Source organism: Zootoca vivipara, chromosome Z2, assembly GCF_965207765.1.
Source record: "Zootoca vivipara chromosome Z2, rZooViv2.hap1.1, whole genome shotgun sequence".
Lineage (NCBI taxonomy): Eukaryota > Metazoa > Chordata > Lepidosauria > Squamata > Lacertidae > Zootoca > Zootoca vivipara.
The window spans coordinates 40,200,141-40,216,852 of NC_142585.1; the positions used below are offsets into that span (position 1 = coordinate 40,200,141).

At 46.5% G+C, this 16,712-nt stretch overlaps 1 protein-coding gene across 1 annotated transcript; it reads left to right on the forward strand.

Moving 5' to 3' along the window:
- Positions 1 to 433: 433 nt before the first annotated feature.
- Positions 434 to 8,979, forward strand: LOC118084275 (stomatin). The gene is made up of 7 exons (XM_035113651.3): positions 434 to 739; positions 1,220 to 1,323; positions 2,846 to 2,918; positions 3,691 to 3,773; positions 5,274 to 5,477; positions 7,586 to 7,720; positions 8,398 to 8,979. Exons 1-7 carry the CDS (start codon positions 700 to 702, stop codon positions 8,590 to 8,592), a joined length of 834 nt encoding a protein of 277 aa, XP_034969542.2. The 5' UTR covers positions 434 to 699; the 3' UTR covers positions 8,593 to 8,979.
- Positions 8,980 to 16,712: the final 7,733 nt, after the last annotated feature.

Here is a 16,712-nt window from a genome sequence, read left to right on the forward strand (position 1 = left end):
TGTTACAGCCCAGTCCTGTGCACGTTTACTAGGAAGTAAGGAAGCCCCAAGAGGGGCTGCACTCCCACGTAAGTAAACCTGAGCGATCCAGCGCGTGTTAAGCAAGTTCTCAGCAGCGCCGGTGCCTGACTACTTTCCGCCCCAGGCAAGGCTAAGTACTTGCGCCCGCTCACCCACCGGCATTGCTAACTTCAATTTCCAAAAAAAGACGACTGGTAGATATGATTAAATTCTACAAAAGATTTTTTAAAAAAGCAAAACGTTATCAGAAATTTATAAGATATAACAAAAATTCATCTGTATAAAACTGTGCCCGAGGTTTGCACCCTAGGCGGCTGAATGACTGGCCTTTCTTCCCCAGTGGATTCATTCCATGGGGCAAAGCGCTCAGTGAGCGCTCCGAGAGCCGTCCTCTATACGCTTTCTAATAGGGGTTTTTAAAGGGAGCGCAAAGCGGGACTGCCGCGCGTTCACTCGGCCAAGGGGACAACGTGCGGACCCAAGAAGAGCCGCCGGGGGTTGTCAGAGGCCGTCGGGCTGGACGGAAGAAAGAGAGTCAGATCGAGCGTTGGTGGAGCAACCGCCGTCGACCCCGAGCAAGCTGGAGCGGGGCTCTGATCCGGAGCTCCTGTTGCTCTGCGGCTGCAGCAAACCGCCAAGCTGGGCAAGCCGGTCGGTGTCCTAGTGGAGGATAGGGGGATGAACGTCCGGGAGAAGCGGGAGATCACCGGGTTAAACGGTGAGGCAGACTTATGAAGGTGGAAGCCAACGCTTTAAAAATGAGTAAACAGCTACAATGGCTAAATGGAACTGCCTTGTAAAAGAGCATTGCTAAGGGACAAGCAACAGGGAAGGGAGATTGCTTTCATCCCGCAGCGTGTGGGCCTCCCTGTGGCTGATAGGAGCTGGAATCTGACACCAGTTTTTGACATTCACGTGTGTATTTTTAGGATTTTGCTTTAAAATGTTTTTTTTAAAAATATTCTGATTAACCCACCCTGGGTCCTTTGGGTACAGGGAGGATAATCAGTATTAAAAATATCTGGAAGGCCAAAAGTTATCCCAAGCCTGTAAGAAGCAAATGTTTTATTTTTGTAGAAATCACAGCCTCCCCACCCCGCCCTTTCTGGCTGCAGAATTTTTGCTTTTCTTTTTTAACAAACAGAAATAACATAACTATATACACATTCCAAATGTGTGCGCCTCTCCTCACCTCTAGGGAACTCCAGCAGTGACCTCGGGGTGTGTGGCTGGATCCTGGTCTGCCTTTCGTTCTTGATCTTCCTTATGACCTTCCCCTTGTCTTCATTTCTCTGCTTTGAGGTAAAGAAGAAGAAGAGAGTTCATTGGGAAGCAGTCCTGCTTCTGAGATTTTATGCTGCTATTATGGTTGCTAGGGGCAAATGGTCCATCAGCGCAAATGGGGCACTGTTCCACTGACCTCAGTCTGTCCTTACCTGGCCCTCACCTGCCTGTCTTGTTACTTACAGTGGCACCTTGGTTTACAACCATAATCCGTTCTGGAGGTCCGGTTGTAAACCAAAACAGGTTTTAACCCAAGGCACACTTTCGCCAATGGGGCCTCCCCCCAAAAAGAAAGGGTTGTAATCCCCCCCCAAAAAAGGGACACGCACTTCCGGGTTTGACGTGGTTGTAATCCAAAATGGTTGTAATAGAAAATGGTTGCAAACCAATGTACCGCTGTATTTGTACTGGGGGGGGGGCACTGCCTGTCAATTTACTCCTCTTCGATCTCAGTATTGCCCTTGCAGAATTCAGAAGATGGTAGAATGGCTCCACCTGTCATTGGTTCTGGTGCTACCTGCTATTGAGCTTCCTGTATTCTGTCACACCAGTCTTCATGGGCACCAGCCCCCACTGCTTGTCTGTCCCAACAAGCATTGCCAAAAGTCACCATGCTTCATTATCCGAACTTCTGGGACAGATGTTCTACCCTGTAAACAGCAAGCATGGACATTGCAAACACAATTTGCATTTATTAAATTATTATTATTATTATTTTATTTATTAACTTTATTAATCACTTATCACTCAAAATGTCTCAAAGCAACTTACAGTGAAGAAATTATATGCATAAATACTCCCAACTCCCAAGAGACTGCGATCTGCTCACAGAGTTAAAAACTGTCAGTGATCTACCCCCTTTTTGGGGGTTCGGATCAAAGTTGTTGAGTTTTTTCAGGGAGGGGGTAAAATGTTGAGCTTTTTTTAGGGGAGCCACATTTGCTCAGCTTCTTTGGGGGGAGCCAGTGATCTACCAGTGATCTACTGCAGACGTCCAGTGATCTACCGGTAGATCACGATCTACCTGTTGGACATGCCTGCATTACACCATAGAAAAGGGGAGGGGTGGTGGCGATCATATAACACATTAATGTTTCATATAACTTATTAGGGAAACAAGACAAGACAAGACAAGACAAGACAAGACACGTAATAGTAATAGGAAAATGTTAGCAGTATGTAAACAAAGAAATAGTCCCACCTACTAACACATAAAAATAAAAACACTAACATCTCCCTCCATAATCCCAAAATAATTCACAACATCCCACTGTTTGTTTGTTTGTAAAAATCCCCACTCCACCAAGAAGTATGATGTCAAGGGCAGCTGCTGTGTGTTCCAGCATCTCTCCCTTCCTTTCAAGGGGGAGCAGCAGCAAAAGCAGAGCAGGGGGGTGGTAAAAGTTTTATGTGCTCTGTGGTTGTCCTGGCTCCTCTTGATCTCCAGCCACTGGTGGGAATGCATAATCTGAAATGTGTGAGATGGCATAAACTCTCTAGGATATTATATGTGACTCCCCCACCCACCCACCCATTTCAGATTGTCATGGAATATCAGCGAGCTGTCATCTTTAGACTAGGACACATCCGAAAAGGAGGTCCAAAAGGCCCAGGTGAGTATTATATTATGGTCTAGCATACAACAGGATTTTGCTGCAAGTTTCTCCTCTCTTTTACCCTTGCCATTGGCCTACCCACGATTCCAAGGACCATCTCATTCAGGTCAGGTCCATACAATTAATTTAAAGCACGTGGTTTCCCCCAAGGAATCCTGGGAACTGTGGTTTGTTAAAGATGCTGAGGTTTGCAGCGCTGCAGAGGGTAAACTACAGCTCCCAGGATTCTTCAGGGTTAAAGGTAACGGGCCCCCTGACCATTAGGTCCAGTCACGGGCGTCTCTGGGGTTGCAGCACTCATCTCACTTTATTGGCCAAGGGAGCCGGCGTACAGCTTCTGGGTCATGTGGCCAACATGACTAAGCCGCTTCTGGTGAACCAGAGCAGCACACGGAAATGCCATTTATCTTCCCGCTGGAGTGGTACCTATTTATCTACTTGCACTTCATGCTTTCGAACTGCTAGGTTGGCAGGAGCTGGGACCAAACAACGGTAGCTCACCCCGTTGCGGGGATTCGAACCGCCGACCCTCTGATCAGCAAGCCCTAGGCTCTGTGGTTTAACCCACAGTGCCTCCTGCGTCTTCAGGGTTAGCTGTGCGCTAATATATGGTGTGGAGGTGACAGTTTTCAATGCATTTCCCTGTCACTTTACTAACTGGGGGGGGGGAGTTAGTAGATTTGTTGAACAAGGGGGACAGAGTGCATTAATCCACTATAACTGTGCAAACCAACATCTCCAGTGGTGGTTATAATTTCTTTTCCTGCAGGTATCTATTTCATTCTGCCCTGCATAGACGAAGTTGTCACAGTGGACATGAGGACTGTGTCATTTGATATACCCCCCCAGGAAGTAAGTATTTCTGGTCCTTGACCTCTTTCATCTCTTTTGAATACCAGATAAAATCATACAACTGTATTTAGTCCAACCCCCTGCAATGCAGGAATAGGCAGCTGTCCCATACGGGGATCGAACCTGCAATCTTGGCATTATCAGCACCACACTCTAACTAACTGAGCTATCCAGACTAGTCTACTCTGTCCTCCTGCTTTATAAATAGTTTTCTAAAAACCCAGTGCTCTTCTTTCAAGACTATAGAGCTCCTTTAGTGGTCATGGCTGGCGCTATTGGGACTGATAGGTTGGAAGGCTGGGAGACCAGCAGTAGGTGGAGCCAGAGCCATGACAGGTGATGCCGGGTAATTTCAGTTCTGTTTCCATACTTCTCCCTGCTAAGTTCTGTGAAGGGGAACAGTAATGTATTGGCTATCCGGTGAGTCCCAGATCAGGTTGTTATCCATCTGGAAAGCCACCCCTTCTTCTGCATCGATGTAGGATTTAGGTTGGCCCAGGCCTTTGGAGAGACTCTCTACAAGCAAAGCATGAGCAAGCTACCACAAGGCCCACCTACAAATCCTTCCTGGCAGAAGACACTGGGTGGAGAGGAGGGGGGCCTTGCATACTTTTATAAATCTCTATCACGTTTCACTTGCCTTTTCTCAAAACTAAAAAGCCCCAGGTGCTAAAAAGCCTTTCCTTTGTTAAAGCAGTTTGTTCATAATTGTGGCTGGATTGATGAGGCTTATTCATAGCTGCCAAGTTTCCCCTTTTCTCACGAAGAAGCCTATTCAGCATAAGGGAATTTCCCTTAAAAAAGGGGATAACTTGGCAGCTATGGCTTATTTTGATTTCTGTCAGTGGGATTCTGTGCAGGCAAAACTGTTGCAAGACTGGCCCAGGGTTTAATTAATAAGAACCACTAGACACAACATGTTTGCTGATTACCAGGCCTACCCCCATCCTCAATTTCTGTGATTGTGAATGGGTTCTAAAACAAGTCATTTTGCTTCAGTTTTGTAGATCTCAACCTTTATGAGGCCTGTTAAGGAACAGCAAGTAGAAATAATAGAGTGGATGGGGCTCAGCGTTTTGTCAGAAGAGTTCCTTGTAGGTTTTGGTTTCTGATCGATCATGCTGTTGGTGCCAACAGGTGTACTTCTGCAGGTGTTTAAAGCTGTCTTCTCCAATTGCATACAGCCAGGTGCAAAACAACAGTTCTGCATGCACCAATAGTACAGTTACACACACACACACACACACACACACACAGAGAGAGAGAGAGAGAGAGAGAGAGAGAGAGAGAGAGAATAACAGATGTTGCACAATCAAAGGAATGAATAAGTACACATTACTGAGCATGTTCACATCTGAAAATAAAATACTCATTGATTGCCTAATAACTTGTCTGCTTGCAGTTGGTTCCTCCTAACATGTGCTTAGCAGCTGCTACTAGAAACATGCTTTGACTCATTGCTTTATTTTGTAACTCCTCCTGCTTCTGCTTCTACCCTAGATTCTTACAAAAGATTCAGTAACGGTTCTTGTGGACGGTGTGGTTTATTACCGAGTTCAGAACGCCATCCTCTCTGTGACAAAAGTTGCTTTTGCCGACTCAGCCACTCGGCTCCTGGCTCAGACCACATTGAGGAACGTTCTTGGGACCAAGAGCCTCTCTCAGATACTCTCTGACCGGGAGGAAATCGCCCACAGCATGCAGGTATGACAGCAATGGCTCCATTTGGAGTATGTAGTGGCACCCGCCCTGTGGAACGCCTTCCCAGCAGATGTCAAGGCAATAAGTAACTATTTTACTTTTAGAAGACAACTGAAGGCGGCTCTGTTTAGGGAAGTTTTTAATGTTTGATGCTGTATTGTTTTTAATATTCAGTTGGGGAAACCCAGCCAGATGGGCGGGGTATAAATAATAAATTATTATTATAATTAATTAATTAATTAATTAATAATTATTGTCAGGGTTGATGTGGCTACTCTTGAGTAACGACCCTCCACAGGCTTGTCTTTAAGATGGTTTTATTAGTGCACATTATTTACAGTGTAACGAGCTGGTGGTTTCATGTCCGCTCACTCCGAATCAGATTCCTGCACTGGCGATCGCCGGGTTCTAGACCAACATAAAAGCCTCGGAACTGTGAAGTGTTTCCCTTTTCTCCGCCTCCTCAATTCCGGTGTCGGGGGGAATGGCCTGCGGACTGACAACTCCTGTCCCCTCTTTCTCCCTCCCTCTCTTCCTGCCTATGGAGCAAGGGCTCTTGGATGTTGCTCGAGGGCTGGCACTCCCTTTCCGTCTCCTGGCTCTGCCCATCAGACCCTTCACTCTCGTGGCTGCTCGGAGACGAGCTGCTCCTGATGAGGGGAGGCTGTTCTCTGTAAGCCTTCCCCCTTACAATTATAAATAAATAAATAAATAAATATAATAAATTATTAATGTTGTTATTATTATTATGGAATTGAAAGTGTGTTCTGAGGGGATATGACTAGCAATAAAAGTTTTTACTTATATGTCTGGACAAGCAGAAAGCACGTGGAACACGGCATATTTTTGAAGGATTGGGCAGTTGTTCCCAATTTAATTACAGTCATACCTCGGTTTAAGTACACTTCGGTTTGAGTACTTTCAGTTTAAGTACTCTGCGAACCCGTCTGGAACGGATTAATCCACTTTCCATTACTTTCAATGGGAAAGTTCGCTTCAGGTTAAGTACGGACTTCCAGAACCAATTACACTCATACCTCAGGTTAAGTACACTTCAGGTTGAGTACTCCGTGGACCCGTCTGGAACGGATTAATCCACTTTCCATTACTTTCAATGGGAAAGTTTACTTCAGGTTAAGTACACTTCGGTTTAAGTACTCCACAGACCGTCTGGAACGGATTAATCCACTTTCCATTACTTTCAATGGGAAAGTTCGCTTCAGGTTAAGTACGCTTCAGGTTAAGTACAGACTTCCGGAACCAATTGTGTACTTAAACCGAGGTACCGCTGTAATTTCAGATGCATGAAATGCTGGAATGTGACTGCTTGTTGATAAACAACAACAGTCTTGAGATTATAAGCATGATTATAAAATATGGTTTATCTATAGTGTGAAGGGTATATGTTACTTGGAGATGGAACTATATAATCTAATAGTAGCATTCTGTTGGTGATTGGAATTAGAGCACTCAGCCAGGAGTTGACCTTAATGAGGCTGAACGTTGGAAGATGCAGGGCAGATAAGAGAAAGGACTTCTTCATGCACCACATAGTTAAACTATGGAGCTTGCTCCCACAGGAAGCAGTGATGGCCTCCAACTTGGATGGTTTTGAAAAGGGATTAGTCAAATTCATTAAGAACAAAACTATAGGCTGCTAGCCTTGATAGCTATATTCTACCTCCACTGTCAGAGATAATCTCCCTCTGAATACCAGTTGCTGGGAATTGCAGGTGGGCAGAGTACTGTTGTGCTTATGTCCTGCTTGTGGGCTAAGATATCTACCTGTAAGACATCTAGTTGGCCTGGATGCTAGACAAGATGGGACACTGGCTGATGTAGCAGATTCATCTTATGCTCTTGCGGGCCTTTTCAAAGTGCTACTCCAAATAGAGCTTTAGAAGGGGATTTTGAAGGGCAAAAAGGTCACCTGACATAACTGTGGTCCAGGAGGCGTGGGGAAAAGATAGCCATTTGACCCATGGGGTTAATAGAGTTCCCTGTTTTTATCCCAGCTTCTGTGACCTCCATTGGACCAGCCTGACCTCTTGCATAATAATATCTTGATGAACAAGTGCATTCTTGCATATCTCTATATATTTAATAAACAGGTCACATTAGATGAAGCCACAGATGACTGGGGTATAAAGGTGGAGCGGGTAGAGATCAAAGATGTGAAGTTGCCCATCCAACTGCAGAGAGCCATGGCTGCTGAAGCAGAAGCTACCCGGGAAGCAAGAGCAAAGGTACGGGGGCTCTATAGATTTGGTTTAGCTGGTGACTTTCCGGAAAGTTCATCACCCAGAAGACAGCAAAGGGGCAGTAGGAAGTACAGTAAAGGCAAACATTGGCATTGTAGGGCTACTAACCTAGGGTCTATGACTTTAAATTAGGGTTGGGGAACCTCATGTCCTAGGGCCAAATGTGGCCCTCCAAGCCTCCATTTCCCACTAGTCTATTTCCATACCGTTATATTTTTTTTCTAGTCACACAGCCATTAAAGGCACAAGGTGTCATTTATTTGTTCCTGTACCTGTACTTTTTGCTGTGAGCAACTCCTGTTGGAAGATCATGATTCTTTTCAGGGAAGATAGAGGAAATGTCTCACATTCCTTCTGATTGCCTAGCAACAGTGATTGACTATAGTGTCCTTAATCACAGCAGCACCTCCACATCTGCCTAATAAGCCTTAGAACATTGCCTCCGCATGTTTGCTTTCTAACTTTCTTTATAGATGTCTGACAGACTTAGCTTTCATTAACGAAATAAGGTGAGAGTCATTCAACTGAATGAGTTCATTCCTAGCCTGTGGCATGTATCTCTGTGACTTGGTCTGACTTATGTAGGAATGGGTGCAGCTATTACATAAGGCCACCCTGATGTAAAACACCAAACTCCTTACCTGGAATTTCTTCCCTTCTAGGTGATTGCAGCAGAAGGTGAAAGGAACTCCTCCCTGGCCTTGAAGGAAGCTGCCTTAGTGATCACGGAGTCACCTGCAGCCCTCCAGCTTCGCTACCTACAGACTCTGACCACTATTGCTGCTGAGAAGAACTCTACCATTGTGTTTCCGCTGCCATTGGATATGCTGCAAAGTTTCACTGGAACAAAACGTTAACTGGGGATGTAGATGCAGGACGAGGGGCTGTTTCTCAGGACCCCAGATTTTCTTAAAAGTGCAATGCAGTGTCGGACAAAGGAATATTAATTTAATTGTTTGTTAGCAGAGGTTTTTTTTACATGTTGTTTTTTATTTCTCTTCCCAAACATGAATAAAGTTACTGATTTGAACCCTGTATTCTCAAGTCATCTACACATCTCCCTTCTTTTGTCCCATTTCTGATTTCAAAGGGCCTTATAGGCTGCATTCAGAAGGTCCCAGGTTCAACTCCTGGCATCTCTAGGTAGGGCTGGAGAAGACTCCGTCTGAAACTCTGGAGATCCACTTCCAGTTGCTGTAGACTGTACTGAGGTAGATGGACCAGTTTGCTCTATATAAGGCTGTGTAGACATTACCAGCTTAAAACACAACAAGGTCATTCTTTTTCCCACTCCAGACCCTCAAACCATATTCCATCCAGAGGTGTGTACATTTGAGACAACTGTTGCACATGCTCAGATGCCAGTTTTGTTTAAAAGAAGTTTGGTGCAGTGGAAGAAATCAGGTGGTTGTGGTTAAAATTTCATCTGAGGATCACAGGGTGTCTTACAATATAAAAGCACAAAAATACATACCATAGTTGCAAACAAAAACAATACCACACACACATTTTAAAAGGCCATGGATAAAGGCCTGGGAAGAGAGGAATGTTTTTACCTGGTGCCTCCCTAGCGAAAGTATTCCACAAGCAGGGAGCCACCGCAGAAAAGGCCCATTCTCATGTTGCCATCCTCTGGACCTCTCATAAAGGAAGCACATGAAGAAAGGTGCTATGTTGTGTGTACAGCAACATTTAAAAGTGGCTTGAAGCACTCCAAGGGGCAAATGATCTGTGATTCCTACATTACAGGGGGTTGCACAAAATGATCCTTAGGGTCCCTTCCAATTCTACAGTTCTATCATTTCATGAATGACCTCACTGTGTTTTAACACTCATGCACGTAGCCTCCAGGATCAGAGACAGACTGTGGCTCTGAATACATTGCAAGCCTATTTGCTGATGAGCATGTTGCAGGTATTTAGCAACATGAAATAATTCTAGATACAGGAGAATGTGGTTGAAACAAGTCTGCATCCTTATGAAGCCAGTCTGTTCACAAGCTAAAACAAAAACTTTCAACCTTGCAGCTGTGTCCCAAGTCAGGCAAATTGGAGGTGATATTGTCAATCTATTTGTGCAACAAGCATAGATGAACAAGTACAAAATGCAGTTTAAGGAGTACTGCATGGCTGTTAGGTTTATGGATCTGTTTAAGACATTTATATCCCAGTTTTCCTCCAACGAGTTCAAAGTGACATACCTATCTATCCTTCTTCCCATTTTATCCTCACAACAACCCTGCAAAGCAGGTTGGGCTGAGAGGGAATGAATGGCTCAAGGCTGAGTCCCTGGGGATTTGAACCCTAGTATCCCGGGTCCTAGTCCAACACTAACTGCTATGTCACACTGACTCTCGTAGAACCTTGGTGTGGTGGCTGTGCATTCGATGTCACCAACAGCCATTGCTTAGCAACAAAATGTGCATCCATTTGAATTGAGGTTCTTCACCTTTTTGTATCCTCAGCACATACAGGGTTTTTAGAGAGATCTGCTGTGGTGATCTTTGCTTATTTTGTTGACAAGATGGCATCTGACAAACTTCTGGCTGTAAGTGAATGTTGACATTTCTAGCGGACTTGGTCCAGAATATTGGCATCACAAACTTTGGCAAATAGCTATCAAAGGTCAAAGAAAGGCAAGTTTTTGGCAGAGAATAATGAAGGCTCTAAAGGAAATGTTAGTATTATATATAGTTGCTGCTGGAAGGATTTTTTTTTTTTTACTTTGTCCTTATACTATGTCAGACCAACACGGCTACCTACCAGTATTATATATAGTTAGGGGTGCCAAATTGAATGAAATATGGGGGGCACATACTTGATCACATGAAGCAGTGCACACACCCCATTTGAATGGGAATGCTCATCATCTTTGGGGGGAGGCTGGCCCCCTCTAATCTAGTTTAACATGGAAAGGAAGAGACAGAAATATATATATATATATATATATATATATATATATATATATATATATATATTCAGCCAGTGCTTTTTTCTGGGGGTGGGGTACGCATACCCCTAAACATTTTGTGAATCTAAGTTTGGGGAAATTGAGGTACATTATTTCAATATGAGTAGGAAAATGAGAGTACCCCTAAACATATTTTTAGTCGGGAAAGCACTGTATTCAGCCACTGACTTGAGGTGGTGGTGATGACGACAGACAACATTTAGTGAACCAGAGCATTGCCTATATGGTGGCTTCTTGTCCTAACAGTATCTTCTCTGGGTCTCTCTTCAGCCCTACCTGGAGCTTCCAACGTCCCTGCTGGGCTCCGCTGGTGGCAATTTTATGCCTCTCTGCCTTGGGTCCTGGCATGGAGAGTGCCTGCCAGTAGCAGGCTGCACAGAGCCTCTGCAATCTCCTGCCCATCCTGTGCGGGAAAGAAGGTAAGCCTGGAAGGAATGCATTACCTGCAAGAGTCAAGACCGTAAGCCCAAGGGTTACAGAAGCACAGAATAATTGTTGTTATTGTTTTTTTGGTTTTGATTTTAACAACAACAACAACAACAACAACAACAACACCCACCTTGGTGGAGGGGAGTGATTCAAAAAGTAGCCTAAAGAGGGCTGAGTGCAGCCATGGAAGGTTGAATGCTTGGCGGGGGGAGCGGGATAGAATGGAGTGATTGAAATCCCGAAAAGCAGCACTCCAGACTGCAATGTTTCCTTGCTTGACCCAGCTGTAAATACATTCTGTTTAAAGTGACTACTTTCCCTGCCCTCATGTTTACACCACCTTTGGGATCTTAGCAGGGGCGTAGCCAGGATCAAAACTAGGGGGGGGGGCAAGCCATGGTCGTTCAGGGGCGGGGCCAAGGCATGGGAGGGGAGGGGCCACAAAGTGGGAATGTGGGCAGGGCTACAGGGCCAGTGGGCCTAATGACATTGTGGCGGCGGCAGCAGCAGCGGCCACCTTGTGCTTCTGGGGCTGGCAGCGTTGGCAGCTACCCTGCTTGGCTGGAGAGGACGGGAGGGTTGGGCAGGCGAGAGGGGGTGGCAGGGCAGGCGAGGGCGAGGCAAGGCACAGCCGCAGCCACGACGGCTCCAAGGCGTTGCTGCATATCAGCATAATATTTCAACCATGTCGTGGGTTCAAGCCCCACCTTAGGAAAAAAATCCTGCATTGCAGGGGGTTGGACTAGATGACCCTTGTGGTCCCTTCCGACTACAATTCTATGATTCTATTGATATATTACCATAGCATATGCATCATTCTGCTTTCTTGAATTGTCCTACTCCTAGGCATAGCAGCCAACTCCTAGAGGCCTAAATACCGTATTTGAAAGAGTCACCCCCCCATGTTGATGGGCTTTCTATGTAGGGCTTATTTGCCCCCACCCAGTATTTTATTAAGGATGGAAGAGGGAGGGAAGGAAGAAAGAAATAGAGAGGGGGGTAACTCATATTTTTGGGTGCCTCTGGGTGACGCTGTGATGCTGTGATGCTCTGCAGCAAGAGGAGTCTTGTAAGCAGCTTTCTCTCTGCTTGATTTACAGCAGGCACGTCCAACAGGTAGATTGTGATCTACCAGTAGATCACTGGATGTCTGTGGTAGATCACTGGTAGGTCACTGGCACCCCTAAAAAAAGCTCACCCAAAATTTTCCTCCTCCCTAAAAAAAGTTGAACTATGACCTGAAGCCCTAAACAAAAATAGGCCTCTTTCCTAAAAGAAGCTCAACAAGTTTGACCTAAACCCAAAAAACAGGGCTTCCCTTCCTTAAAAAAAAACTCAACAGCTTTGACCTGAACCCCCCAAAAGGGGGTAGATCACTCCCAGTTTTAAACTCTGTGAGTAGATCAGAGTCTCTTGGGAGGTGGCCTGCAGGAGGAGGGGCAGGCTGGAACACCTGTGCTTTTTATAAACATCACTGTGTCTGTCAAAGCTACAGCCCCCCCTTTCTTATTCACTTCCTTTGAGCCTTGCAGAGCCACCTTAGTCAAATTGAATCCTCTGCACCCTCATTAAATCGTCAATAGAACTCTTAATGTGATTCCTGAATGCTCATTAACAACTCCCACTCAAGAACAATAGGGTGAATTGGTCAGCTATCGAAACTTGCCTGGGGATATCTGCTCCATTGTCTTAACTGCTTAACTACTGGTAGCCCCTTTGCTTTATTTATTTGATGTGTTTTTGTTACAGCTGTGTTCCCCCCCCCCCACAGCAAGCGGAGACTTAGCTGCTCTTGCTAAAGCAAAGCCCTTTCCACTTCAGTTTTTGGAGGGGGAAAGTGCTGGTTATGGTCTGTATAATACATTAATTTTTTGCTTCTGGGGGGGCAGCTGCCCCCTCCTGCCCCCCTGCCTACGCCCATGGATCTTAGGGCTTGCCTCGTCCACACTTCCGCTTGTCCCGTGCCTAGAAAACACAGGTTGCGGGTGGGTCATACGGAGGTGAGGACGAGCCCTGATGAACTCTGTCCAAAGAACGGGGCAGCACAGATTGTTAGAACTTCAAAGCCTTAAAGGGCCAACAACCCTCTGGCCCCAAGACAGGTACTCTTCCTCCATTCCATAGACTCACTGCCTGGTCTGGTAACATGCCACGGGGGGCATCAATTTACCATCACACACACAGATTTTAGGAATGTTGTGTTGCGTGTTATTTTCAAGGTGGCTTTTGATTTGATTTGAGGGAGGGCTAGGGGGCACTATTGTCCCAGATGGTGGTTTGGACACCGCAGCTGCTCTCTTCCCCCAGGTCAGCCTTGACCCAGGGAAGGGGGAGCCTCGGCTGGGCGCCCCACACAGCTGCCCTCCAGGCCTTCCTGACCCAGGGCAGGAGGGGTTGCGGCTGGGAATGCAGGACACGCATGGCAGGACACGCAGAGATCTTCACCCTCCGTAGTGCTCAGCCCCCGCCTCTGGCAGGGCGCAAGGGGAATGGGGGGAGGCTATCTGGTTCATGACCCCCCTTATGTTCTGCGCCCGGGGCCATGTCCCCCATGCCCCTACCACGCTACACCATAGCTCATGCTGTGAGTTCTGAACAAAGAAATCTGGTGGGCTACTTGGATTTTACATTGCTGAAATTAATCCTTTTCGCCTCATTACAGATCATCTGCAGTAGCTGCAAACCAGCAAGGTCAACATCAGAGGATCTGGAACTACTACCATCCTCCGCGGAGGACAGCAACTCCGGGAACAGAAGATTCCATGAGCGGGTGTCATCTTCTGCGAAAGAGACCCACTGATTATGCCAAGTAGACATCTCTGATCTCGAACCAAAAAATTGTGGTGACTTCAGTACCTTGATATACAACTGTTAACACCTCCAGCCATTGTTTATCTCCCATCAATTGCCCACTTTTGCCAGTGGCACACACACAAATGAGCAAGTCCGCCCCCGTTCTGCCGGACCCGCATGTCAGCAGCAATTGCACATCAATTGGACGCTCCTAAAATGGTTGGTGCTATTTTTCCAGAACCCTGATTGTATGTATGTATGCTCTTGTTCACCATTTTTTTATTATTATTTCGGGGTTCTAGGGGGTTTTTTTGCCAAATCTTTTTTATTGATTTTCAATTTTTTACAAACCGGTCACTAACTGAAACAAATTTAACATTTTTCCAAAGAAAAACCAGTTTAACATTTATACAAATCTGACTTCCCGCACCCCCTCCTATATATGTCAATAGTTCTTAGTGCTACATCATATTCCCCAATTATTCCTAGTTTGTCTTCAAACATTACAAATAACCTTCCAGTACATTATATTTGCTTTTTTTAAAAATACTCCTTTTCAAACAGCTATCGATCAATCAATTCCTGCACATATATTAAATTAACATTTCCGATTTCAGCGAGTGGGGTTACTTATCAGATTATCAATCCCTGCTGAATTATTGAATAATATTATATAACATTGAATAAAACTTCCTCTCCTTTCATCTGCGTGTCTTCTTGCTGCTCAACTCATTGTCTCTCGTCGCTTGTAAACTGGGGTCTTTTCCTTTCCTTTTTTACAGGCGGCGGTGGGGGGGGGGGCTAACCACTTTCTCCTTCACAGTTCTAATTCTTATTGCAGCCTCTCCCCGTGATCCGAGGCACTAGATTTGCCCCACCGTTAGACTTTCCAGTTCTCTATGCAGAAAAATCTGCTCCTTTCTGGCTGGTTTGCTTTCAATTCCTCCATCATAAATTGTCCAGCAATCCATCCAACCGTTGCAAGCCAAAACACTACCTCACAACAGTCCAAATTTTAATTTGCTTCCTTATAGTTCATTAATAGTTTTGTCTTCCATTAATCCCATCAATCTGAGACCTCCGGGTATAGGGCAGTATATAAAATTCAATAAATGATAAATAATAATATAGTAAGGAGGGGGTTGGGGTGGAGGAAGGAAGATGGCGTCGAGGTAAGATGCTCTATGGGGCTTCCAGCAGCAGGGGCGTTGCTAGCCGCTCCATCACCTGGGGCGGCAAACGCGGAGGCACCCCCAGGGGCAGTCATGACGTCACAGCGCATTGAGAGGCGGGCCAGCGAGAACATCACAAGCGCCTCGCTGTCCCGCCCCTCCACTCCATCCAGGGAAAGCACATGCCGCAGCAGGAAGTTGTCAGTGGCGCCCATTCCCAAGGTTGACCCCTGCATCTTCAGGACATGGGCAGACAGGCAGGGAAACTGCCTGCTGTGCTCTGCCTCAGCCTGCTTGGCTGAAGTGAAATGGCAGCAGCGGCAGCAAAGCTGCCTCTGTTGAAAAAAACCCTGGACCAGGAGCTGGGCTAACTTCAGCCCCACTCTTTCAAGTCACAGCACAGAAAGTGCTGCCCCACAATGCTCTGCGGCACTTCATGGCAGCTTTGCTGCTCCTGCCTCATTTTAGTCACCGCTGCCATTAAAAGAGCAGGTGAGGCAGGAGTGCAAGTCCCAGACCGGACAGACAATGAAACAGGACGTGGCTGCTGCTCCTGCCTCATTTTAGTCACTGCTGCCATTAAAGGAGCAGGCAAGGCAGGAGTGCAAGTCCCAGACAGGACAGAGAGTGAACCATGCAGAAACAATGGCTGCGGCACCCATTCCAAAGGTTGACCTTAGCATCTTCAGGACATGGGCAGACAGGCAGGGAAACTGCCTGCTGTGCTCTGCCTCAGACTGCTTGGCTGAAGTGAAATGGCAGCAGCAGCAAAGCTACCTTTGTCAAGGAAAACCTGGACCTGGCTAACTTCAGCCCCACTCTTTCAAGTCACAGCGAGCACAGCACAGAAAGTGCTGCCCCACAATGCTTTGCGGCACATCATTTGTGGGGCAGCTCTGTGACTTGAAAGAGTGGGGGGCTGAAGTTAGGCCAGGTCCAGGTCCAGGTCCAGGTTTCCTTCAATGGCGGCAGCTTTGTTGCTCCTGCCTCGTTTTAGTCACTGCTGCCATTAAAGGAGCGGGCGAGGCAGGAGTGCAAGCGCTGCTGGCTCCGTGTGCTGCCTTGGAAATAGCCCCCTTTCCTCTGGGGGGGTGGGTGGATGTTGACCATGCCTCCTGGAGGGATCCTGCCAACCTAGCAGTTCGAAAGCACGTCAAAATGCAAGTAGATAAAAAGGAACCGCTACAGCGGGAAGGTAAACGGCGTTTCCGTGTGCTGCTCTGGTTCGCCAGAAGCGGCTTTGTCATGCTGGCCACATGACCTGGAAGCTATACGCCGGCTCCTTCGGCCAATAATGCGAGATGAGCACGCAACCCCAGAGTCGGTCACGACTGGACCTAATGGTCAAGGGTCCCTTTACCTTTACCTGGAGGGATCCTGGCAACGTCATTGCCAGCCAGCCAATTGCGTGGCTGGGGGCGTGGCTGGGGGTGTGGTTTGTGTGCCACCCCCCCCTTAGTTTTGACCCTGGGTACGCCCATGGCTCTTTATTTGGAGGCTGGGAAAGGCTAACTACTTGCATGCACGCCATAGCTGCCAAGTTTTCCCTTTTCTCGCAAGGAAGCCTATTCAGCATAAGGGAAAATCCCTTAAAAAAAGGGATAACTTGGCAG